Here is a 17790-nt window from a genome sequence, read left to right as displayed (position 1 = left end):
GAATGCCTATCTTGCCAGCAGTGTCCTATCCTGTAGGCATGTTCAGATCATGTCCAATACCTGTTATCTGCCAGCCCCCAGATTAGGAGGGGCAGTAGAGTGCCAATACAAAAGACAGCTGGCAGGCACAGGGAAATGAAGGGTGAGTGTGAGAAGGGTCTCGAGCACGAGCAGGAGACAGAGACAGAGAGACTGCATTGGCTGCTTGGGCATGGGCTACTTACAGAGCTCACCTGGCTTAGGTGCCTAACTCCAGGAGAGGGTTCGCAGTTGGGGATTCCAAGCATAGATTCATAGATTTTAAAGCCAGGATGGACCCCTGTGGTTATCTATTCTGACCTCCTGCATGATGCAGACCATAAAACTTCCCCTCCAAAAATTCTTGTTTGAACTACAGCTTATCTTTTATTATAAAATTGCCAGGGATGGAGAATCCACCACAACTCTTAGTAAATTGTTCCAATGGTTAATTACCCTCACTGTTAAAAAAGTATGTTCTATTTGCAGTCTGAATTTGTTTGGCTTCAAATTCCCTCCATTAGATGTTGTTATACCTTTGTATGCTAGAATGAAGAGTCCATTATCAAATTTTTCCCCATGTAAGTATGTATAAACTGTAATTAAGTCAACCCTTCATCTTTTCTTTGTTAAGCTAAATAGACTCAAGGAGCTCAGTCTACCACTATAAGGCATGTTTTCTAATCCTTTAATCATTCTCATGGCTCTTCTCTGAACCCTCTCCAATTTATCAACATTATTCTTGAATTGTGGGCACCGGAACTGGACACAGGATTCCAGCAGCAGTTGCACCAGTGCCAAATACAGAGGTCAAATACTCTTACTCGAGATCCTCTTATGTCTGCATCCAATGATCGCATTAGCCCTTTTGGCATTAGTGTTGCACTGGGAGCTCATGTTCAGCATATTACCACTATGGCTCTCAAGTCCTTTTCACAGTCACGGCTTCCCAGGATAGAGAGAGATTCCGATCTCTCGCCCATCAGCGAGGTGCACCAGGGCAGCCATTGAGGCCCTCTTCTAAGCATTTCATTCCTGGCTAGATTAGGCAGCTCTCCACTCAGCTGGTCCGCTTGTGAAAATCCCTTCCTTAGGTGCCTAATTCTCCCCATGCATTGTATGGGGAGCTAGAGCACTTGAGTCAAGGCTGAAAATTCCACTAGGCAACAGGGCCCTTAGGGGTTAGGTAGGGCAACACTGAACAGGGCATTGCCAAAGTACCTTAGAAGCACTCCTGTTCAGATCCTTAAACTCCCTTTAAAGTCAATGGGATTGGAGGGTCTCCAGTGCCTCTGAGAAGCACTTAGCACCTTGCTACACAGTCCCATGCACTAAGATACACCCCAATTCAGCAAGATACTTACATATGTGTGGAACTTTAAGCATGAGTAGGCCCACTGTCTTGAATGGCTGTACTTCAGTGCTTAAAGTTAACCAGAGGCTTAAATATATTGCTGAACTGGGACCTAAATACTGAGTTACACATTTACCCCATGATATCAAGGCAATTAATAATGTTCTTGGTGCTAATTTATTATACTCTAGGAATTAACATGACATTTCTCCTGGTAATTTTTTTGGGGTGTCTCAAAATTGCATAATTTATACTGATACAGAGAAAACTTTCTGTATTAAAATTTGGTTGCATAAAAAAGTTGGTGGAAAACACAGAAATCAGAAAGTTTAATAATGTATTAATCTCTATTTTATTTATGCTAATCAAACAATGCTACTTTGATATTGGCCACACACTGACTGGTCAAAACCATATAAAGGCCAAGTAGCATAAGTTACAACTTGGAAACAGTAACTGAACTTTTTCTTTTTAATTAAAAAAAGAGCACCTTGGACTAGCCTTTGTAAAATCAATTTTATAATAAATTCTAAAGCAGAATGCATCATGCTTACAGCAAGTGTTTGAAATATCACACTTTTGGACTTTGATGCCGACTAGTCCTGTGAAAAACTGCTGTTTAAAATATACTGCAAATTTTCAAACAGATTGTGTCAGCTAAGCATCTTGAATGATTAAATCAAACTTCTATGAGTAGCAATCTAATAGACACACAGAGCACCTAAATATCAATTATTATAAATAATGCAGAATCCAGTGATTATGTCTCCAAGTTATATCTGATTCAGACCTATTATTTAAATAAAGGTAGAAATAATACTGTGAACAATTGCATCTCTTATATAATAGATAGCTGCACTTCTTTATGCAGAGACCATAGATACAATTGAGCATAATCTAGAAAATATCCTCAGCCTGATACATAGAAGACAGCTGGAATGAAATATGCTAACAAATAATTTTACCAAAGAAACAGAAACCCTTTCTGAAAGTGTCATTGCTATCCTAGACTAGATTTATAACTATTATACAAAAAGTACGAATTTTTAATTTCTTTTTTCCCCTCTGCCCCACATTTTAATATTAAAAGGAACAGAAAAACATAAAGAAATTATTCCAGAGAATGAATCAGACAAATATGGTTGTGTAAAATGTGTGAAAGTGCAACACTGTACACATTTCTCATTGAATTTAACAAAAGAGTATCAAGAAAGTCTCTGGCAAACTACATTACATAAGGTCAAATATAGGGCCAAATCCTGGTCCCATTGAGTCAATGAAAAAAGCTCCATTAGCTTCAATAGGAACAAGATTTGGGGCCTGTTCCAAAGCCAATTAAAGTCAGTAGGAGTCTTTACACTGACTAGTGTGCTTTGGCTCAGGCCCTTGGCCCTTAGTGAAGAAAAGCCGTGTGCATTGTGCATGAGGCCAAGACTCAAATGAGAAACCTTGTGTTCTCTAGCTGTAATGTGAGCTGTGTTAAAAAATACCTGAGCGGGTGTTCTTGGTATATTTTTGCAGTGAAAACAATCCAGTCAAGTGGTTTAGATAGAATTAGATTTCAATGCTTGGGCATTGTGGTATTACGAGATTTATCTTCTATTAATTCTCGACCATGGCTGGTTTTCAGGGCTATAAAGGTCGTCGGACAGCCAGAAGGAAGGGGGGGATGGCCAGGGGAAGGTCAGTCTCCGGGCTGAGGGCAGGCTCTGGGTGGAAGTGGAGATTGTAAGGCCTGCAAACTGTATATAGTATATCACTGGTGGTGGGAGAAGTCTGTAAATAAAGCCACGGGTGCTGCAGAAGGAAAAGCCTCTCTATGCTTTATTGGGGCAGCCAGTGGGCCCCAGGAAGAAGGCCGGGCAGAGGACTTGTTACAACAAGGCTCCTACCAGCACTATTAACGAATTCTCAGAGAATTCACCTAAAAAAAAAAAAGAAGGCAATTTAGTTTTCTTACTGTCTCTGTCTTTGCTTCTGCAAGTACTGTCAGTTAAGCTAAATAAAGCTACAGTAGATGTGAGGTACACTGATGCTGATTGCAATCCAAGAGGGATTTATCTGAGACCAAAAGAATTTTAAAATTCCTTCCATTAGGAGCTCAGATAGAATCAACTACATTCTCAGGAGTAAATGGCTGCTGCTTAATCTCACAAAATACATCTGTGTTTAAAGATCCTACACTTTAGAGTTTTTAAATGCACTAGTCATTTTTTTATGTCAGAATTATCAGTTATAATGGAATCTGGAAGGCAATTTATGTAACTGCTGCATAAAGTTTAACACTATTATCAAGTCTGTGTGAACACTGAAACGGTCATGCTGGATCAGATCTGTGGATCATCTCGAGCAGTATTCTGACTCTGACAGTGGACAATGCAAGATGCTTTAGAAGAAGGGGACTTTTCTTTATAATCTCTATCAGATACAGGCTTGCTTATTCCATGGAGCATGAGGATTTATATCCCTAAAAATGTTTCCTCTTATATAATATAACCATGGGTGTTTCCACTGTATACCACATGTAAAGCGTCAGAGTATCAAGACTAAAAACAATTTAGAAAGCTGACAAAGACAAAGAGCTGGTTTAGCATATGATCTGGAGTTCTCAAATTTCATTGCAGCGTGACCCCCTTCTCACAACAAAAATTACCACATGATCCCAGAAGAGGGGACCAAAGTCTGAGCCCGAGCCACATTGCCCCAGGCGGAGTGGCCAAAGCTGAAGCCCAAAGACTTCAGATGCAGACGGGTGTCTGTAACCTGAGCCCCGCCATCCAGGGCTGAAGCCCTTGATCTTTGGCTTTGGCCCTGGGCTGTGGGCTCGGGCTTTGGCCCTGGGCAGTTCCCTGGGCCCCAGCAAGTCTAACGCCAGGCTTGCTACCCCAATAAAACAGGGTTCCGACTCACTTTGGGGTCCCGACCCACAGTTTGAGAACTGCTGATCTAATATGTCTACTTTCTTATGTATGCCTGTCATCAGCATATATGAACAGGAAATCTGTCCTGATATCTTGTTAGGCTAAATGACCTTAGGCTTTTTCTCAGTAACAGTAAGTACTAATTATTAATTATAATAAGTACTAATTATGATAAATGTTTTGTCTCAAAGTGCTTTACAAAGCTCTGAAATAATAATTCTTGTCCTTTCAGCAATGGGGAAGCTGAGGTACAGAGATGTTAAGTAACTAGCTCAGTAAAACATTTGCTAACAGTTACCACACAGTTACCGAAGATATCGCCCTTTCTAAATATAAGGGGGAAATTGTCTGGAAGTAGCAATTTGCATGTTAAATTTCAAATTAGCAAAGAGGCCTTAGCTTAGCCTTTACATTTGCACTCATAAACAACAATTTTGCTTGCAAATGGGTAATCGGATAGTAAAACACTAACATCAAACTACTTGATTAATGTACAAAATTTCTATTTGGTTACACACATTCAGAGGTTTTGCATACAGGTGATCACACACAATTGCTGCAAAATGAAAAACAGCTTTGAAAGCCTCGAACTGGACATTTGGGGTTAGTTCATAAATGTGAATGTCATAAAATTCTTACATGCTAGCAGAACCAGGTTATAAAAAAATAAAATACTTAAAGCAGAAAGTGTAATATGTACTACTAAAATGAAAACAAAGGAAGAATGAATGCACAGAAACACAGAAGTATAGAACTGGAAGGGACCTCTATAGGTCATCTAGTCCAGCCCCTGGCACTCAAGGCAGGACTATGTAATAACTAGACCATTCCTGACAGGTGTTTGTCTAACCTGTTCTTAAAAACCTCTAATGACTGAGAACACACAACCTTCCTACTAATTTGTTCCAGTGCATAGTTACCCAGACAGTTACGTTTTTCCTAATGTTCAACCTAAATCTCCCTTGCTGCAATTTAAGCCCATTGCTCAGAAGCAATGCACAGAGGCGGCATGCAGGGTCAAGTGCCCCCCCCAACCCGATTTCTGAGAGTGCTGAGCTGCCCTTGCAGGGCTTGCTATGCTCAGCCTGCCAGGAGGGGAGGGAGGCTCTATCCCTCTCTTGCTGTGCCTCCCCCCTGGCACTTCCAGCTTGCTTGGCCCCTCCCCCGGCAGCTGGGCCCGGGCAGGGAGTTGAGGGGATGGTACAGAGCCTCTTCTCATGCCGGCTAATTCCACTCAGGGTCACTGTCTATGAGAGTGCCCAGCTGGGGATGGGGGGGAGGGTGGTCCACCCCCTCCGCTCCCTACCCAGTCCCGGCTGCCGGGGACAGGGGCCAAGAAAGCCGGAAATGTGCTGAGGATTGGGGGACTCCAGCTTGCACAGCCCCTATCCCTATCAAATTCTCAACCAGTTCCTCCTTATTTGTCAAAATCAAATCTAGGGCAACCCCTCCCCCCCATTGCTTTCTCCACCTTCTGAAATAAAAAATGGTCTCCAATGCATTCCCAAGAACTTGTTGGATAATCTGTGCCCTGCTGTATTTTCCTAACGGATGTCTGGATAGTTGAAGTCCTCCATTACCAAAAATCCTGTACTTTGGGTGATTTTGTTAGTTTTTTATAAAAACCTCATCCACCTCTTCTTCCTGGTTAGGTAGTTTGTAGTAGACCCCTACCATGACACCAGCCTTGTTTTTCACTCCTTTCAATCTTACCCAGAGACTTTCAACAAGTCTGTGTGTGCTATTTCCAGTTCAACCTCAGTCAAGTGTATATATCGTTGATATACAAGGCTACACCTCCCCTTCTCATAGAATCATAGGATGGAAGGGACCTTAAGAGGTCAACTAGTCCAGTCCCCTGCACTCATGGCAGGACTAAGTATTATCTAGACCATCCCTTACAGGGGTTTGTCTAACCTGCTCTTAAAAATCTCCTATGATGGATATTCCACAACCTCCCTAGGCAATTTATTCCAGTGCTTAACCACTCTGACAGGTAGGAAGTTTTCCTAATGTCCAACCTAAACTGCCCATTGCTTCTTGTCCTATCCTCACAGGTTAATGAAACAATTTTTCTTCCTCCTCCTTGTAACAACCTTTTATGTACCTGAAAACTGTTTTAATGTCCCCGCTCAGTCGTCTCTTCTCCAGACTAAACAAACCCAATTTTTTCAAAATTTTCAGGGTTTCAATTTTCTGTAATAGGTCATGTTTTCTACACCTTTAAACATTTTTAAACATTGGGTGGAAGGGATAGCTCAGTGGTTTGAGCAGTGGCCTGCTAAACCCACCGTTGTGAGTTCAATCCTTGAGGGGGCCATTTAGGGATTTGGGGCAAAAATCTGTCTGGGGATTGGTCCTGCTTTGAGCAGGGGGTTGGACTAGATGATCTCTTGAGATCCCTTACAACCCTGATATTCTATGATTTTTGTTGCTCTTCTCTGGACTTTCTCCAATTTGTCCACATCTTTCCCGAAACATGGAACCCAGAAATGGACACAATACTCCAGCTGAGGACTAATCAGCACAGAAGTAGAGTGGAAAAATTCTTTCTTGTATCTTGCTTACACCACTCCCACTAATACATCCCAGAATGAGGTTTGCTTTTTTTTTTTTTTGCAAGAATGTTACACTGTTGACTCATATTAAGCTTGTGGTCCATTATGACCCCCAGATCGCTTTCCGCACTACTCCTTCCTAGGCAGCCATTTCCCATTTTGTATATGTGCAATGGATTGTTCCTTCCTAATGGAGTACTTTGCATTTGTCTTTCTTGAATTTCATCCTATTTACTTCAGACCACTTCTCCAGTTTGTTTTGAATTTTAATCCTATCCTCCAAAGCACTTGCAACCCCTCCCAGTTTGGAATTGTTTGCAAACTTTATAAGTGTACTCTCTATGCCATTATCTAAATCTTTGCCTGTCTTTTCTGAGCAAGTTGAACCCTTCTATACCAATATTCCAGTCATGTGTGTTATCCCATCAAGTCTCTGTGATGTCAAGTATGTCATAGTTGTGAGTATTCACTAGTATTTCTAGTTCTTTCTGTTTATTGCTCATACTTCTTACATTAGTATACAGATATCTAAAATACTGATTTGATTTCCCCTCTGTTCCCTCTTGTCTCTCCTTTGTCCCTGCTATAATTGCCCATGGTCCCTCCACATTCTGACTCTTCTCCCAGGTCTCCATGTTTTTGACTTAAATGTGGGCTTTTGTCTCCTACCCCGTGTCGAATCTAGTGAAAGCCCTCCTCACTAGGCATTAGTGATGATATTGAAAAAGATAGGTTAGATTATTAAATTTGACATTACATTATAAAGTTCTCCTTTTCCCTGACATCACGTTACATAGAAAACAGCTTCTTTCCCACTTCTTGATAGTTCTTATTGTTAAGCAATAACACACTCTTTGTCACTATTCTTGAATGAAAGGGTACATTAGATGATGATGACTACTACTGTTTTCACCAGACATTTTTACCCGTTCAGACAAATATAAAGTCAGGTCAGGTGAGAGAGACATTAATGACATTTCATACAAGAAAATTGTTTCTGCAAATGGAGCACTTTTGGTAACTACAGAGTTCAATGAGCTCTGCTTTTAATGGAACTGGCAACTTGCAAAACTTGACATGATAAAGGTGGAGTTGTACAATAATGTATTTATCTTCCACTGAGCTACGTTAAATCTCTTGACCTAGGAGTCTGCAGATATATTATCATGATTTCAGATGGAGGAGTTAAGGTAATGGATTTATGAGAGTTGTATTTCTTCATGCTCTGGCATTCCATATGACAATATGAACAGCCAAATGGAACAAAATTGTCTTAATATAACCAAGTATCTCTTCTTTCTAGAGAAAGGAACACATTGCTATCCTCTAAAAAAAGCCTTATAATTCCAAGAGCTCTAATTTTGCTTTGTAAAATATGTAACAAAAATTGCATATCACATGTTTTTCATTTATGCTTTTGGCACTTATGGACTTTTTTCATGATTCCTGGCCTTTAGTTATGCCTAGGAACTTATTCTGACATTGGAAATAAGAGAGCGGAAGTTAAAACTCTCACTAATGTAGCTAAGTGTAAATTACTACCCATCTGTGAAAGGTTATTTTAAGGAAATTAAGCACAGAAAAATGTGTATGCAAGCGAGGATGCATATTATATAATGGTCCATATTTCAAATCCTATCTGTGTTTATCACATTTGCCATTTTAATTCGTAATTTATCATATTTTATGGTGTAGTGGCTCTAAATATGCAATTATCTTGTGCTCTGGTGAGGATAAGGGAGCTATGATCAATAACAGTACGTCTCCATTAGCTTTGATGGTAGAGGCCTGTGTTCTTGATATTGAAAGACCAGGGTTGTACAATCTCCGCTATCTCGGATTTATATAACAGTGTCAATTATTCACAGCAAATGAATAATTTCAGTTTGATGTGTCCTCCACCTGGGATTTCTGTCCTGGATCTCTTTGTTTGTACCATGGTCTCTGTTCCCAGTCAAGAAAGGTTCACTGATTTACCTGCAAACACCTTTGGTTCATGGATGCATGAAAACATCTCATCATAACAGAATGAAGGGGGCCAGAGGTGAGGTAGCCAGAAACTCAGGCAGTAAATGCATTACACTGGTGGGCAATCATGGGTACACACATTCAAACAACACAGTCAGCAGGCCGCATATGCAACTTCTCAGTCTCTGTAAACCCATGTTTCCATAGAGACAGCTGAAAGAGTAGCTCTAATAGATTAGCCAGTAGATGTAACATATATTATAGACATGTAACATATATTATACACATGAACACACACCTGCTCCTGTGTATAATACATGTGACATCCAACGGAGGGCAGTGCTATATATATTCCCACAAACCAGGGCATAACACGTTCAGTGAATTTTACGCCCCTAAAATTTGAGTGTCCCAAGTCACAGTTTGCCAACCGTAGGGCCAACTGTGCAGCATTATCTGTGCAGCATCTGTTTCAGAACAGAAATACTTGCCACAAACTATGCCTAATATGAGCCATCTCATATTTCTAAACATATCTTTTATCACATGAAATGAAGGAAGAATGTTCTGCCTCTCCAGAACCCCATTACATTTCTTCATGTTAACATGGTAACTGAAGAAAACAAAATAAAAATGTTGAGTTTAATGTTCATGTTGCTCGCAATACAGGGCAGAAATTGAATCACTTATACTATTAAATCTTGAATTGCATGGATATTTTATATGGCCCAGAGTTCAGTCACGTAAAGATGTCTATAAAAATAGCTATATTAGAAAAAGGCTAATAGCTGTTTAAATGGGCAATTTAAATTAGGTCTTGTTTTGCTGTTTTTCTGATGGTTTACAAATCCACATATGGGAGCATTTAATTGGGCAAGGGGAGGTAAATTAGCCCTAACTTGCAAAATACTTAGGATCAGACATTCTTTTGTTGTTTTATAAGGATGGTAAGAATGAATCAATGTACAGCTGCTTTGATGGATGAAAGTGAATGAAAACACTACAGCATCTTGAATTATGGGGTTAAATTAGGATTAAAGCCAGTGCCAGAGTCCAATCAATTCCATTTGTGCTGGTAAAGAAAAAATAAAATCACCCAAATGAAGTCAGAGGTAGAGACATTGAGCTCCTGGTAAAATTTTCTATAGAGCATCCGTGACTTAAAAATCCAACTCCTGTTTTCAAAAGTGACTTAGACACTTAGGAGTTTAAATTTCATTGAAATTCAATAGAAATTAGGCCCCTAAGTGTCTGAGTCACTTTTTAAAATGGGAGTTAGACACCTAAATACCTTTGAGGATCTCGGCCTGAGGCAAAAGTTTTTTCGACAAACTACCTTTATGCAAGACATTAATAAAAAACAGACTTAATTCCAGATGACTGAGAACATTAAGGAAACTAAGTTAACAGCTCTCTTGTTGTTTTTACTGGTGATCAGACTGGAGAGGAGGGGAATCAGGGAGGACTGGGAGTCTGGACTAAATGCATAGGTGACTCAGATAAGAGCAGCACTGGGAGAGTCTGGAATGGATTAGGAGAAGGGCAGAGATGGGAGCAGGATGCACCAGAGAAGAGGGCAGGGAGGAGATCCATGCCTAAAGAAAAAGAATGGAGAGAGAAAGGAGACACACATATGGAAAGTTGAGAGGAGAAACTGGGTAAATTTCTGGTTCCACTGAAGTCCATGGCAAAACCCTGGTTGACGTCAACAGGTTGAGGATTTCACCCAGGGGGAAAGGCAGAGACAAGAAAGAAAGAAAGAAAGAAAGAAAGCATGTAGATATAAGAGCACAGATTGTCACAGCCAGGTGGTTGGCAGTCAGTCCTAGTAGTCAAAGCCAGAGTCCACAGTCATGAGACAGCAGTCAAGAGTTGGCTGGATCAGGATTCCAAGGGGTCAGAGGCAAGAGACAAACTGGAGATCAGAACCACGAGTCCGATTTCAAGAGTCATGCTGGGTAGGGATGCCAAGAAATTAAGCCATGGGAGTGAGAAGCTCAAGGCAATCCAGAAGCACACAGTCCAGAGCAGGGTGGAGCCCAGTTGTTCAGACAGCTTCCTGTTCCTGCTGCTGGCTTATATAGGGTCAGCAAGCCAATCAACCACTCTAGTACTCCACCAATCAGACCTCAGGGCAGAGCCTCACTCTGAGTCTGGCCTTTGAAGGTCCCAGGTAAGCAATTGTCAGCTGGCTGCTGGAGGAGGGTTGGAGTGCGGCTGTTCTCATGAATCCTGTGGACCCAGGATTGAGACCCATGGATCATGACACAAATTTATTTTTGGTAATGTTTGGGGATTTAGCCACAAGGGGCTGAATACTCACAATCAATAGAAGTTAGGAGCCTAACTCCTTTTGAGTATTCAGCCCAGGGTTGGCTACCTGTACCTTAAACAGGTTATGTGAAGGGTTAATAATAGATGTTTTGTTTTGCTTCCCCCCCACCAACACTAGTAACTTAAATACTGTCACTCGAGATGGGCCCAAAACAAAACCCTAGGGAATGGTGTTTAGATGCTAATCTAGACCCCATATCTCTGTAACACACTGGTCCCAAACCTCACATCTGGACAATCACAAACTGTGTGATGTTTGAAATCCAGATCTAAGTTTTGCAAGTCAGGTCTATCTCTGGCCTGGTTTTCACAAATTGCACAAGATGTAGCAATCTTCTTGGTACTGAGAAAATAAAAAAAAGTATGAAGAAAATGTAATAGAAACAGAAACCGCACGAGGATTTGAATTCAATAATTTTGAAATAAAAGCAGACACTTTATCCAGAGTCTTAGTTAACTCATTGGGAATTTACAGGTATTATTTTTGCCACTGGAGAGAGCTCACATTGTATAAAGGCAATAGAAACATTGAGAAGTATAAAGAAAAATTAATTTAAGAGAGATGAACACAAAGACTATAAAGTTCAAACAAAGTGCATCTTCTCCCTTAGGTCATATTACTAATATCTGGTCACATGCGAAGTTTAATGAACAGCATACTTTAAAAAAATGAAAGTGAACAAGATAAGATCTTCTTCATAGTATACAGGGCGTTATTAACATTATTTTATATGTAATTATTTATCACGTAACTTTTTGCAGTATTGCCAATCTCAAGCATTCAAAGTCATGAGGCAGGCCCTGAAAAATTAAGAGGGTGGCTAAAAAAAATGAGATTTTTAAAACTAAATTTGATATTCTCTTTGTTACTTTCTGGTTATTGAGCCTTTAGGGTGCACTCTGGTCACATTTTCAAGTAGTTCTCTGCAAACAAGAGGACTAGAAACTCACTTCTTTAAGGGGAAAGCTGAGATTCTCAAGTAATCACTTGACTCCAGGAGCCAAATAAATAGAGACGCATAATAAAATTGTGAGAGTTGGCAACAGTATGTATCAAAGGTAGTAAGTCAGGTAAAATCATACAATTAATTTTTCCTTTTATCTCATAAATCCTGAGTTTTTGGCTTTAGTCACATGGTAGGCAGGGTTTTTGTGGGGAAAGACAGGTGTGTGTCTCCATGGCCACTAATCCAACCAGTGGCCTGACATAACATCCCTAGACACTAGTTTTACTTATTCAAAATGGTAGGTACACTGAATTTGCATAATTATCCATCTTCCACTGCCAGCCTATTTGCAGTGAGGAGCCTACAGTCATCACCATGGAGGGCAAATGTCAACCTTCAGTAGCTGGGAGGCCTTGCATGGGCTTCCTTGCTAGGGTGTATTTCATCCCAAAACAATAAAGATCCAGCACCTATTATTGCTGCAGCAATTGCAAATCTTCGATTTTGCAAGAATCTTGATTTTGTATAGACTAATAACAGTGGTCCCCCTGAGATGGGCACAGTTATTACTGTGACACAAGAGGCAAGAAAAGCGTATCATAGGAGGCGCTATTTTTTTAGAAACACACAATAAAAGTACATTTATATAAAAAGCCTTATTCTTCATCCAACACTTATTTAACTTACAAAGTAGATTTGTGTCCCACAATGGTTTAGAAACACAGGACGATTTAAAACAATAGGTAAGCGAACAATCTATTTTCTGAAATGGCTCCAAGGAGGACTATTTGGCAGAACATGAAGTGCAACATATCTGAAGGTGAGCAGACTCTGAAAAGGGTATCTGAGGAACAGGAAGCACAGTTTAGGAAACATGCAAAGGAGTGGGAATGAGGAAATCTGGGTTATTTGCTACAGACCTGTTTTATAAACCTTATGTTTTTAAATATCCCTGTTTCTCAGTTTATCCATTTATAATATGAAAATAACAACACATCCCTATCTCACAGGGATGTTGTGTGAGGCAAAATTCATTAACCTGAAACTCTTGGTTTATTTTACTCAGGTGATAACTTGATAATCAGGGAGCTGCGGGGAGTCAACTAAGGGCAGAATTTAGCTCAATATCTACTTTAATACATATACATATCAGGTTTATTGAAATAATAATTCTGTGTTTTGAAATTCTCTCACACCTTTACTTCTTAATTTCCTTTCATTTGTGGTTTTCAATAAAATCTTCAGTACTATTTTAATGTAAGTTTTTTAAAAATACCCATCTGAATAAATGTGTTTACTTATGCTAGACAATCTGTTTCACCTTGTATTTAGCAGTGACATTCTAAGTACATTTCCCAGACCTGAAGAAGAGTTCTGTGTAAGCTTTAAAACCTTGTCTCTTTCACCCACAGAAGTTTGTTCACTAAAATATATTACCTCACCCACCTTGCCTCTCAATAAATGTTCACCATAACAACCATCAATGTTGCAACGGACCAATCATGCAGTTTCAGTATCAGGCTCTAGTTTAGTTGAAAAGACACTCAACCATTCCATTCAGATTATTTCATAGGAATCCTGCTTCAAGTTCTTAATCAAAGTATGCTGGGCCATAACAACCTGCAAAGCCCTCTGCTGCAAATTAGGCAACATGAAGATCAAGGCACAGTTCAAGAGCAATTCATTGGTTTTATTATTAATAGGATTCATTAGTCTCTTCTGAGCATGTATCTATTGCACCATTTCTTCTATTAATTAGCTTCTTGAATTTTAACCTTCTGTACCAAATTGCATTTTAAGGTTGACATCAACAATGCAACTGAAGTTCAAGCTGATAGAACAGTTACAAGATTTTACAAAAAATAAATCTATATTTTAATTTTTGTTATATCTGCTGGCTGCCACTCTTTACTTGGCATCAAAAACCTTCCACCATTTTAATGGCATGTTTTGTGCAAGAAGGGCATTTTAAAAATAGTAAAATTCAGAACCTCCACAATTCCTACTTGCATGGTCTTACAGAAGTTTATTTGGCCTTACAGCACCAGCAGTAGTTCGAGTTGGTGTATCCTGACATGTTATGGTCCGGGTTATTCCCTCTCCCACAAAAATCTGCTGAAATGGGGACTGAGGGAGTAAATCTGCAAGGATCCCCACACGGTGTTCTCTACATGTGTGCACATGGGGCTTTTCCCTACCATAGATTAGACTACCTCTATGACTCTGGTTTCAGTTGGGGGGCCCTGCAAAGATAATATAGCCCCAGGTTTTATTATCTCTTCTCTAAAAATCTCTGTCAGGATGGAGGGAGAATGACATGTGTATCCATCAGTCTGCCCTCAGCCTGACCAGTCCCCCCCCACACCTCTACACAGATCCTAGGGCTAGGGAACACCCTCTGCAGGGCATGGAGGAAGGGTGACAGCTGACCCCACCATCCATGGAGGAGGATAGAAGGCACATGGAAGGATTCTCTCCATACATGGATCTGAAATGATCTTGTAAGCCTTTACTAAAAGTAGATGTAAGCAGGGTCTGCTGAATTCTTCCCTGACAGCTAGCTGGGACGGGGAGAGACTTCTAGAGCAAACTGTATTTACATGAACACACCTACTTTGCTTTGATACCCAGCAGATAGAGTGGTGTGTTGCTCAAATAATCAACTTTGGCTGGTGGTGTGTTACAAATCACTTTAGTACTGAATGCAGGGGTAGTGAAATGCTGTTACCAATGTTATTGGCATTATTGTATGAATACAGGAAAGCAGGACCCTCAGCTGAAAGGACCTTGTTAAGCCAGGGGCTTGAATGCCAGAGCCCTGTGAAAGTAAGAGGGGTGGGGACAGGTGTCCCAGCCAGGATGTGTAGACCCTCCCACAAGGGTCCTCCCTTACTGTTAACCTGTTCCCCCGTACTGTTCAAAGAAAGAGCTAAATGGGCTTCACTAAGAGCCTCTTTGTTATTTTAAATGCTCAATCAGAGCTGAGATTAGTTGTGGTGGGATTGTGTTTCTGCCAAGTCTGCTAAGAACGAACCATCACTGAGAGCTGAAATCATGTTGAGATTTGCTGGGCAGTGTTTCTGTCCAGCCTCCAAACAGCTGAAAATTACTAAGAGACTGATGTGCAGGGGCCACAGCAGAGAGGCAGGTGGTAGCAGAAGGTGACTGACAGTTGGCTGGCAAATGAGTGGCTGGTGAGGTGGTAAGCAGAACGAGCAGCTGGCAGGATGGCCACGCGGAAAGGAGCAGCAACGATTGGCAGGGAGGCCAGGTGGCGCAGCAAGCGGCCAGCAGGGCGGCTGGCAGAGGGGGTAGCAAGCGAGTGCCTGAGCAGCAGAGCAAGTAAGGTGCCTCCTTCCTCCCCCCCCCCACAGGGTGGGAGGTGAGCTCTTCAAATGCACCTCTGAACACTGTGTCTGTACTGACCAAGGACAGCAACTGTGAGTGGGGTGCAGAGAAGGGACGGGCACATTAAAAGGACTTTTGGGTTCCTGGACTTAAGAACCTGAGGGGAAAAGGACACTGCCCAACTTACTTTGGGGGTGGGTCTTTGGCTCATGGTATATATTTCTGAACCCTGTTTGCGGTGTTTTCCCAAATTAACGCCAAGTTACTTCCCTCCTTTTATTAAAAGTTTCTTATCTACACTCAGACTCTGTGCTTGCAGGTTAGGAAGTATTGACTCTCAGAGGCAAAGAGGGTGGTGTGTAATTTTCCCAGGTTACTGGGTGGGGGCTTGAGCTGGTTCCGTGTTAATTGATGGAAAGGAATCCCTAGATATTGAACCCAGCCCTGTTGCTGCTGGCTCCACTTGGCAGAAGTGTTACATAGTCTTTACCCAGATAAACAGAATCAACCTTAATTTGACTATTTTACAATATAGTCCTTCCTCCAGAAAAGAAATGGAGTCTGTGGCCTCTGTCTCTACATGCAAGTGTGTCAGTTTTGCCAAATTGTTTGTGTCAAAACAAAACAAAATTTTTTGAAAAAAAAAATCAAAATATTTTGGTTTTTCTTGATATGACTTTTCATTTTGAAATTTCCTTCAATTTTATTAAAAGAAACAGTAAAATCTTTTTAAAACCTCTCCAAATTTAAATGAAATGTTTCATTTGACCAAAACCAATTTTTTTCTAACTTTTTGATTTGCCAACGTTTTTAAAACATTTGTTTTAAGTTGACCAGAAGTGATTATTATTTTTCAGAATGGCCAGCAACCCAAAACACTAATTATTCACACAGCTCTACTTGTACCTCTCAGAATGACAGCATGAACACACCTGCTTATTTCTGCACTTAAGAAAAAGGTGCTGCTCAAAATCTAAGGCTGAAGTCTGATAATTATATCAAGGAATACAAGAACGAAATTAATTACCTGTTTCCATTTTGCCATCCTGTGCTGCAGGCCCATCAGGAATTACACTCTTCACCTGTAGAAACTCATCTGGCTCATCACCACCAATGATGGTAAATCCAAAGCCCATGTTGCTCTTCTTGAGAGTTGTGCTGAGGAAAATTCCCTTCAGTTGTGATGCATCACGGGTGAAGAGTGGTTTTTCTACATCAGTCAACACAAACAAAAAGAAAATAATTCCAGTCAAGTCATAATATAACGCAGACTCACAAACAAAAACAAGAGAAGCAGCAGCAATAGTAGGTGGCAGTGTGGCATTTTGATATTAAAGGAAATAAAAAGTGTAAGCATTCCAGGAGAAATAAACACATTAGTGAGTCCTTATTTTATATTAATACAGAACCAACTAAGGAGATTTTTCTATCTATGGCAAATCAGTCTTGGGGGTGGAAGGGCTAGGAATGCTCTTTGATATTGGAAATAAGTTTAGAGATGGATTGTTGTGTAGCTAAAATATTTACACAATGATAAAAATAATATGCAAGGTAACTTTGAACTCTTAATAATTATTCCTAGCCTATCAATTCAGCTTTGTATACCAAATAAGTTATCATTAGTTTCCCCTCACGCCCCCAATAACAAAAAATATCCATTTATATCAGTAATTCAGACAAAAGGGTAAATTCCAGATAATCTTTTCACCCCAGATAAATGGAATTTCAGTTTCTGACAAATGACATTTACAATCGGTGTGACAGTTCAGTGACCTTTACATCTGTTTTCAGTGTGCGTCAGTGTAAAGTGTGAAAATTACCATCAGGCAAGAATAAGCCTCACCTGGCTTCCAGTGCCTCTCTTCTGTGCTTTATTTTGCCAAAAAAAGGTATGAAAAAGGTGAAAAGGTTTGTGACTTAACTTATCTCACTACTTTTACAACAGTGCAGCTTGGCTAACAAGCAGCACTTGGACATACCATACAGACTGTACATTCCATCATTGTCCCGCCGACACTGAGACAGGTCATTCACACTGCGAGACCTCTGAGGAGCAGGATGCGGGTGAACGAGTTTAGGCCTAGGTAATGTTGATGAGGCGCTTTCTACTGTTACAAAGGAGAACAAGCCTCATTCTTTGGCTACAACCTTATGTCAAAACTTACTCATCTATCAATATTGACTTTTGCTAATACATTTCTTTCTAAGCTCAATCATTTTCACATTATCAAGATTCAGTGTTCTTGTAAACTCCTACAGCAATAGTGTCTGAGGCTTCAATTTAAATGATGTTTGCTAGATAGCCTATCTTAAACATACTGAACACCAATTAATGCTAATTC

At 40.4% G+C, this 17790-nt stretch overlaps 1 protein-coding gene across 9 annotated transcripts in view; it reads right to left on the bottom strand.

Moving 5' to 3' along the window:
* Positions 1 to 17790, bottom strand: part of MAGI2 (membrane associated guanylate kinase, WW and PDZ domain containing 2) — a 1104792-nt gene that overhangs the window by 198163 nt on the left and 888839 nt on the right. For 6 of the 9 annotated variants that reach the window (XM_054017487.1, XM_054017504.1, XM_054017538.1 and 3 more), the window contains 2 exons: positions 17428 to 17556; positions 16476 to 16658 (listed from right to left, as the gene is read on the bottom strand). In XM_054017487.1, coding sequence (XP_053873462.1) covers positions 16476 to 16658; positions 17428 to 17556 — 312 coding nt within the window. The remainder of the gene's footprint in view (positions 1 to 16475; positions 16659 to 17427; positions 17557 to 17790) is intronic. The other 3 variants (XM_054017554.1, XM_054017513.1, XM_054017495.1) reach the window with 2 other exon arrangements.

Source organism: Malaclemys terrapin, chromosome 1 (genome assembly GCF_027887155.1).
Source record: "Malaclemys terrapin pileata isolate rMalTer1 chromosome 1, rMalTer1.hap1, whole genome shotgun sequence".
NCBI classification, from domain to species: domain Eukaryota; kingdom Metazoa; phylum Chordata; order Testudines; family Emydidae; genus Malaclemys; species Malaclemys terrapin.
This window is presented reverse-complemented; position numbering and strand designations above follow the sequence as displayed.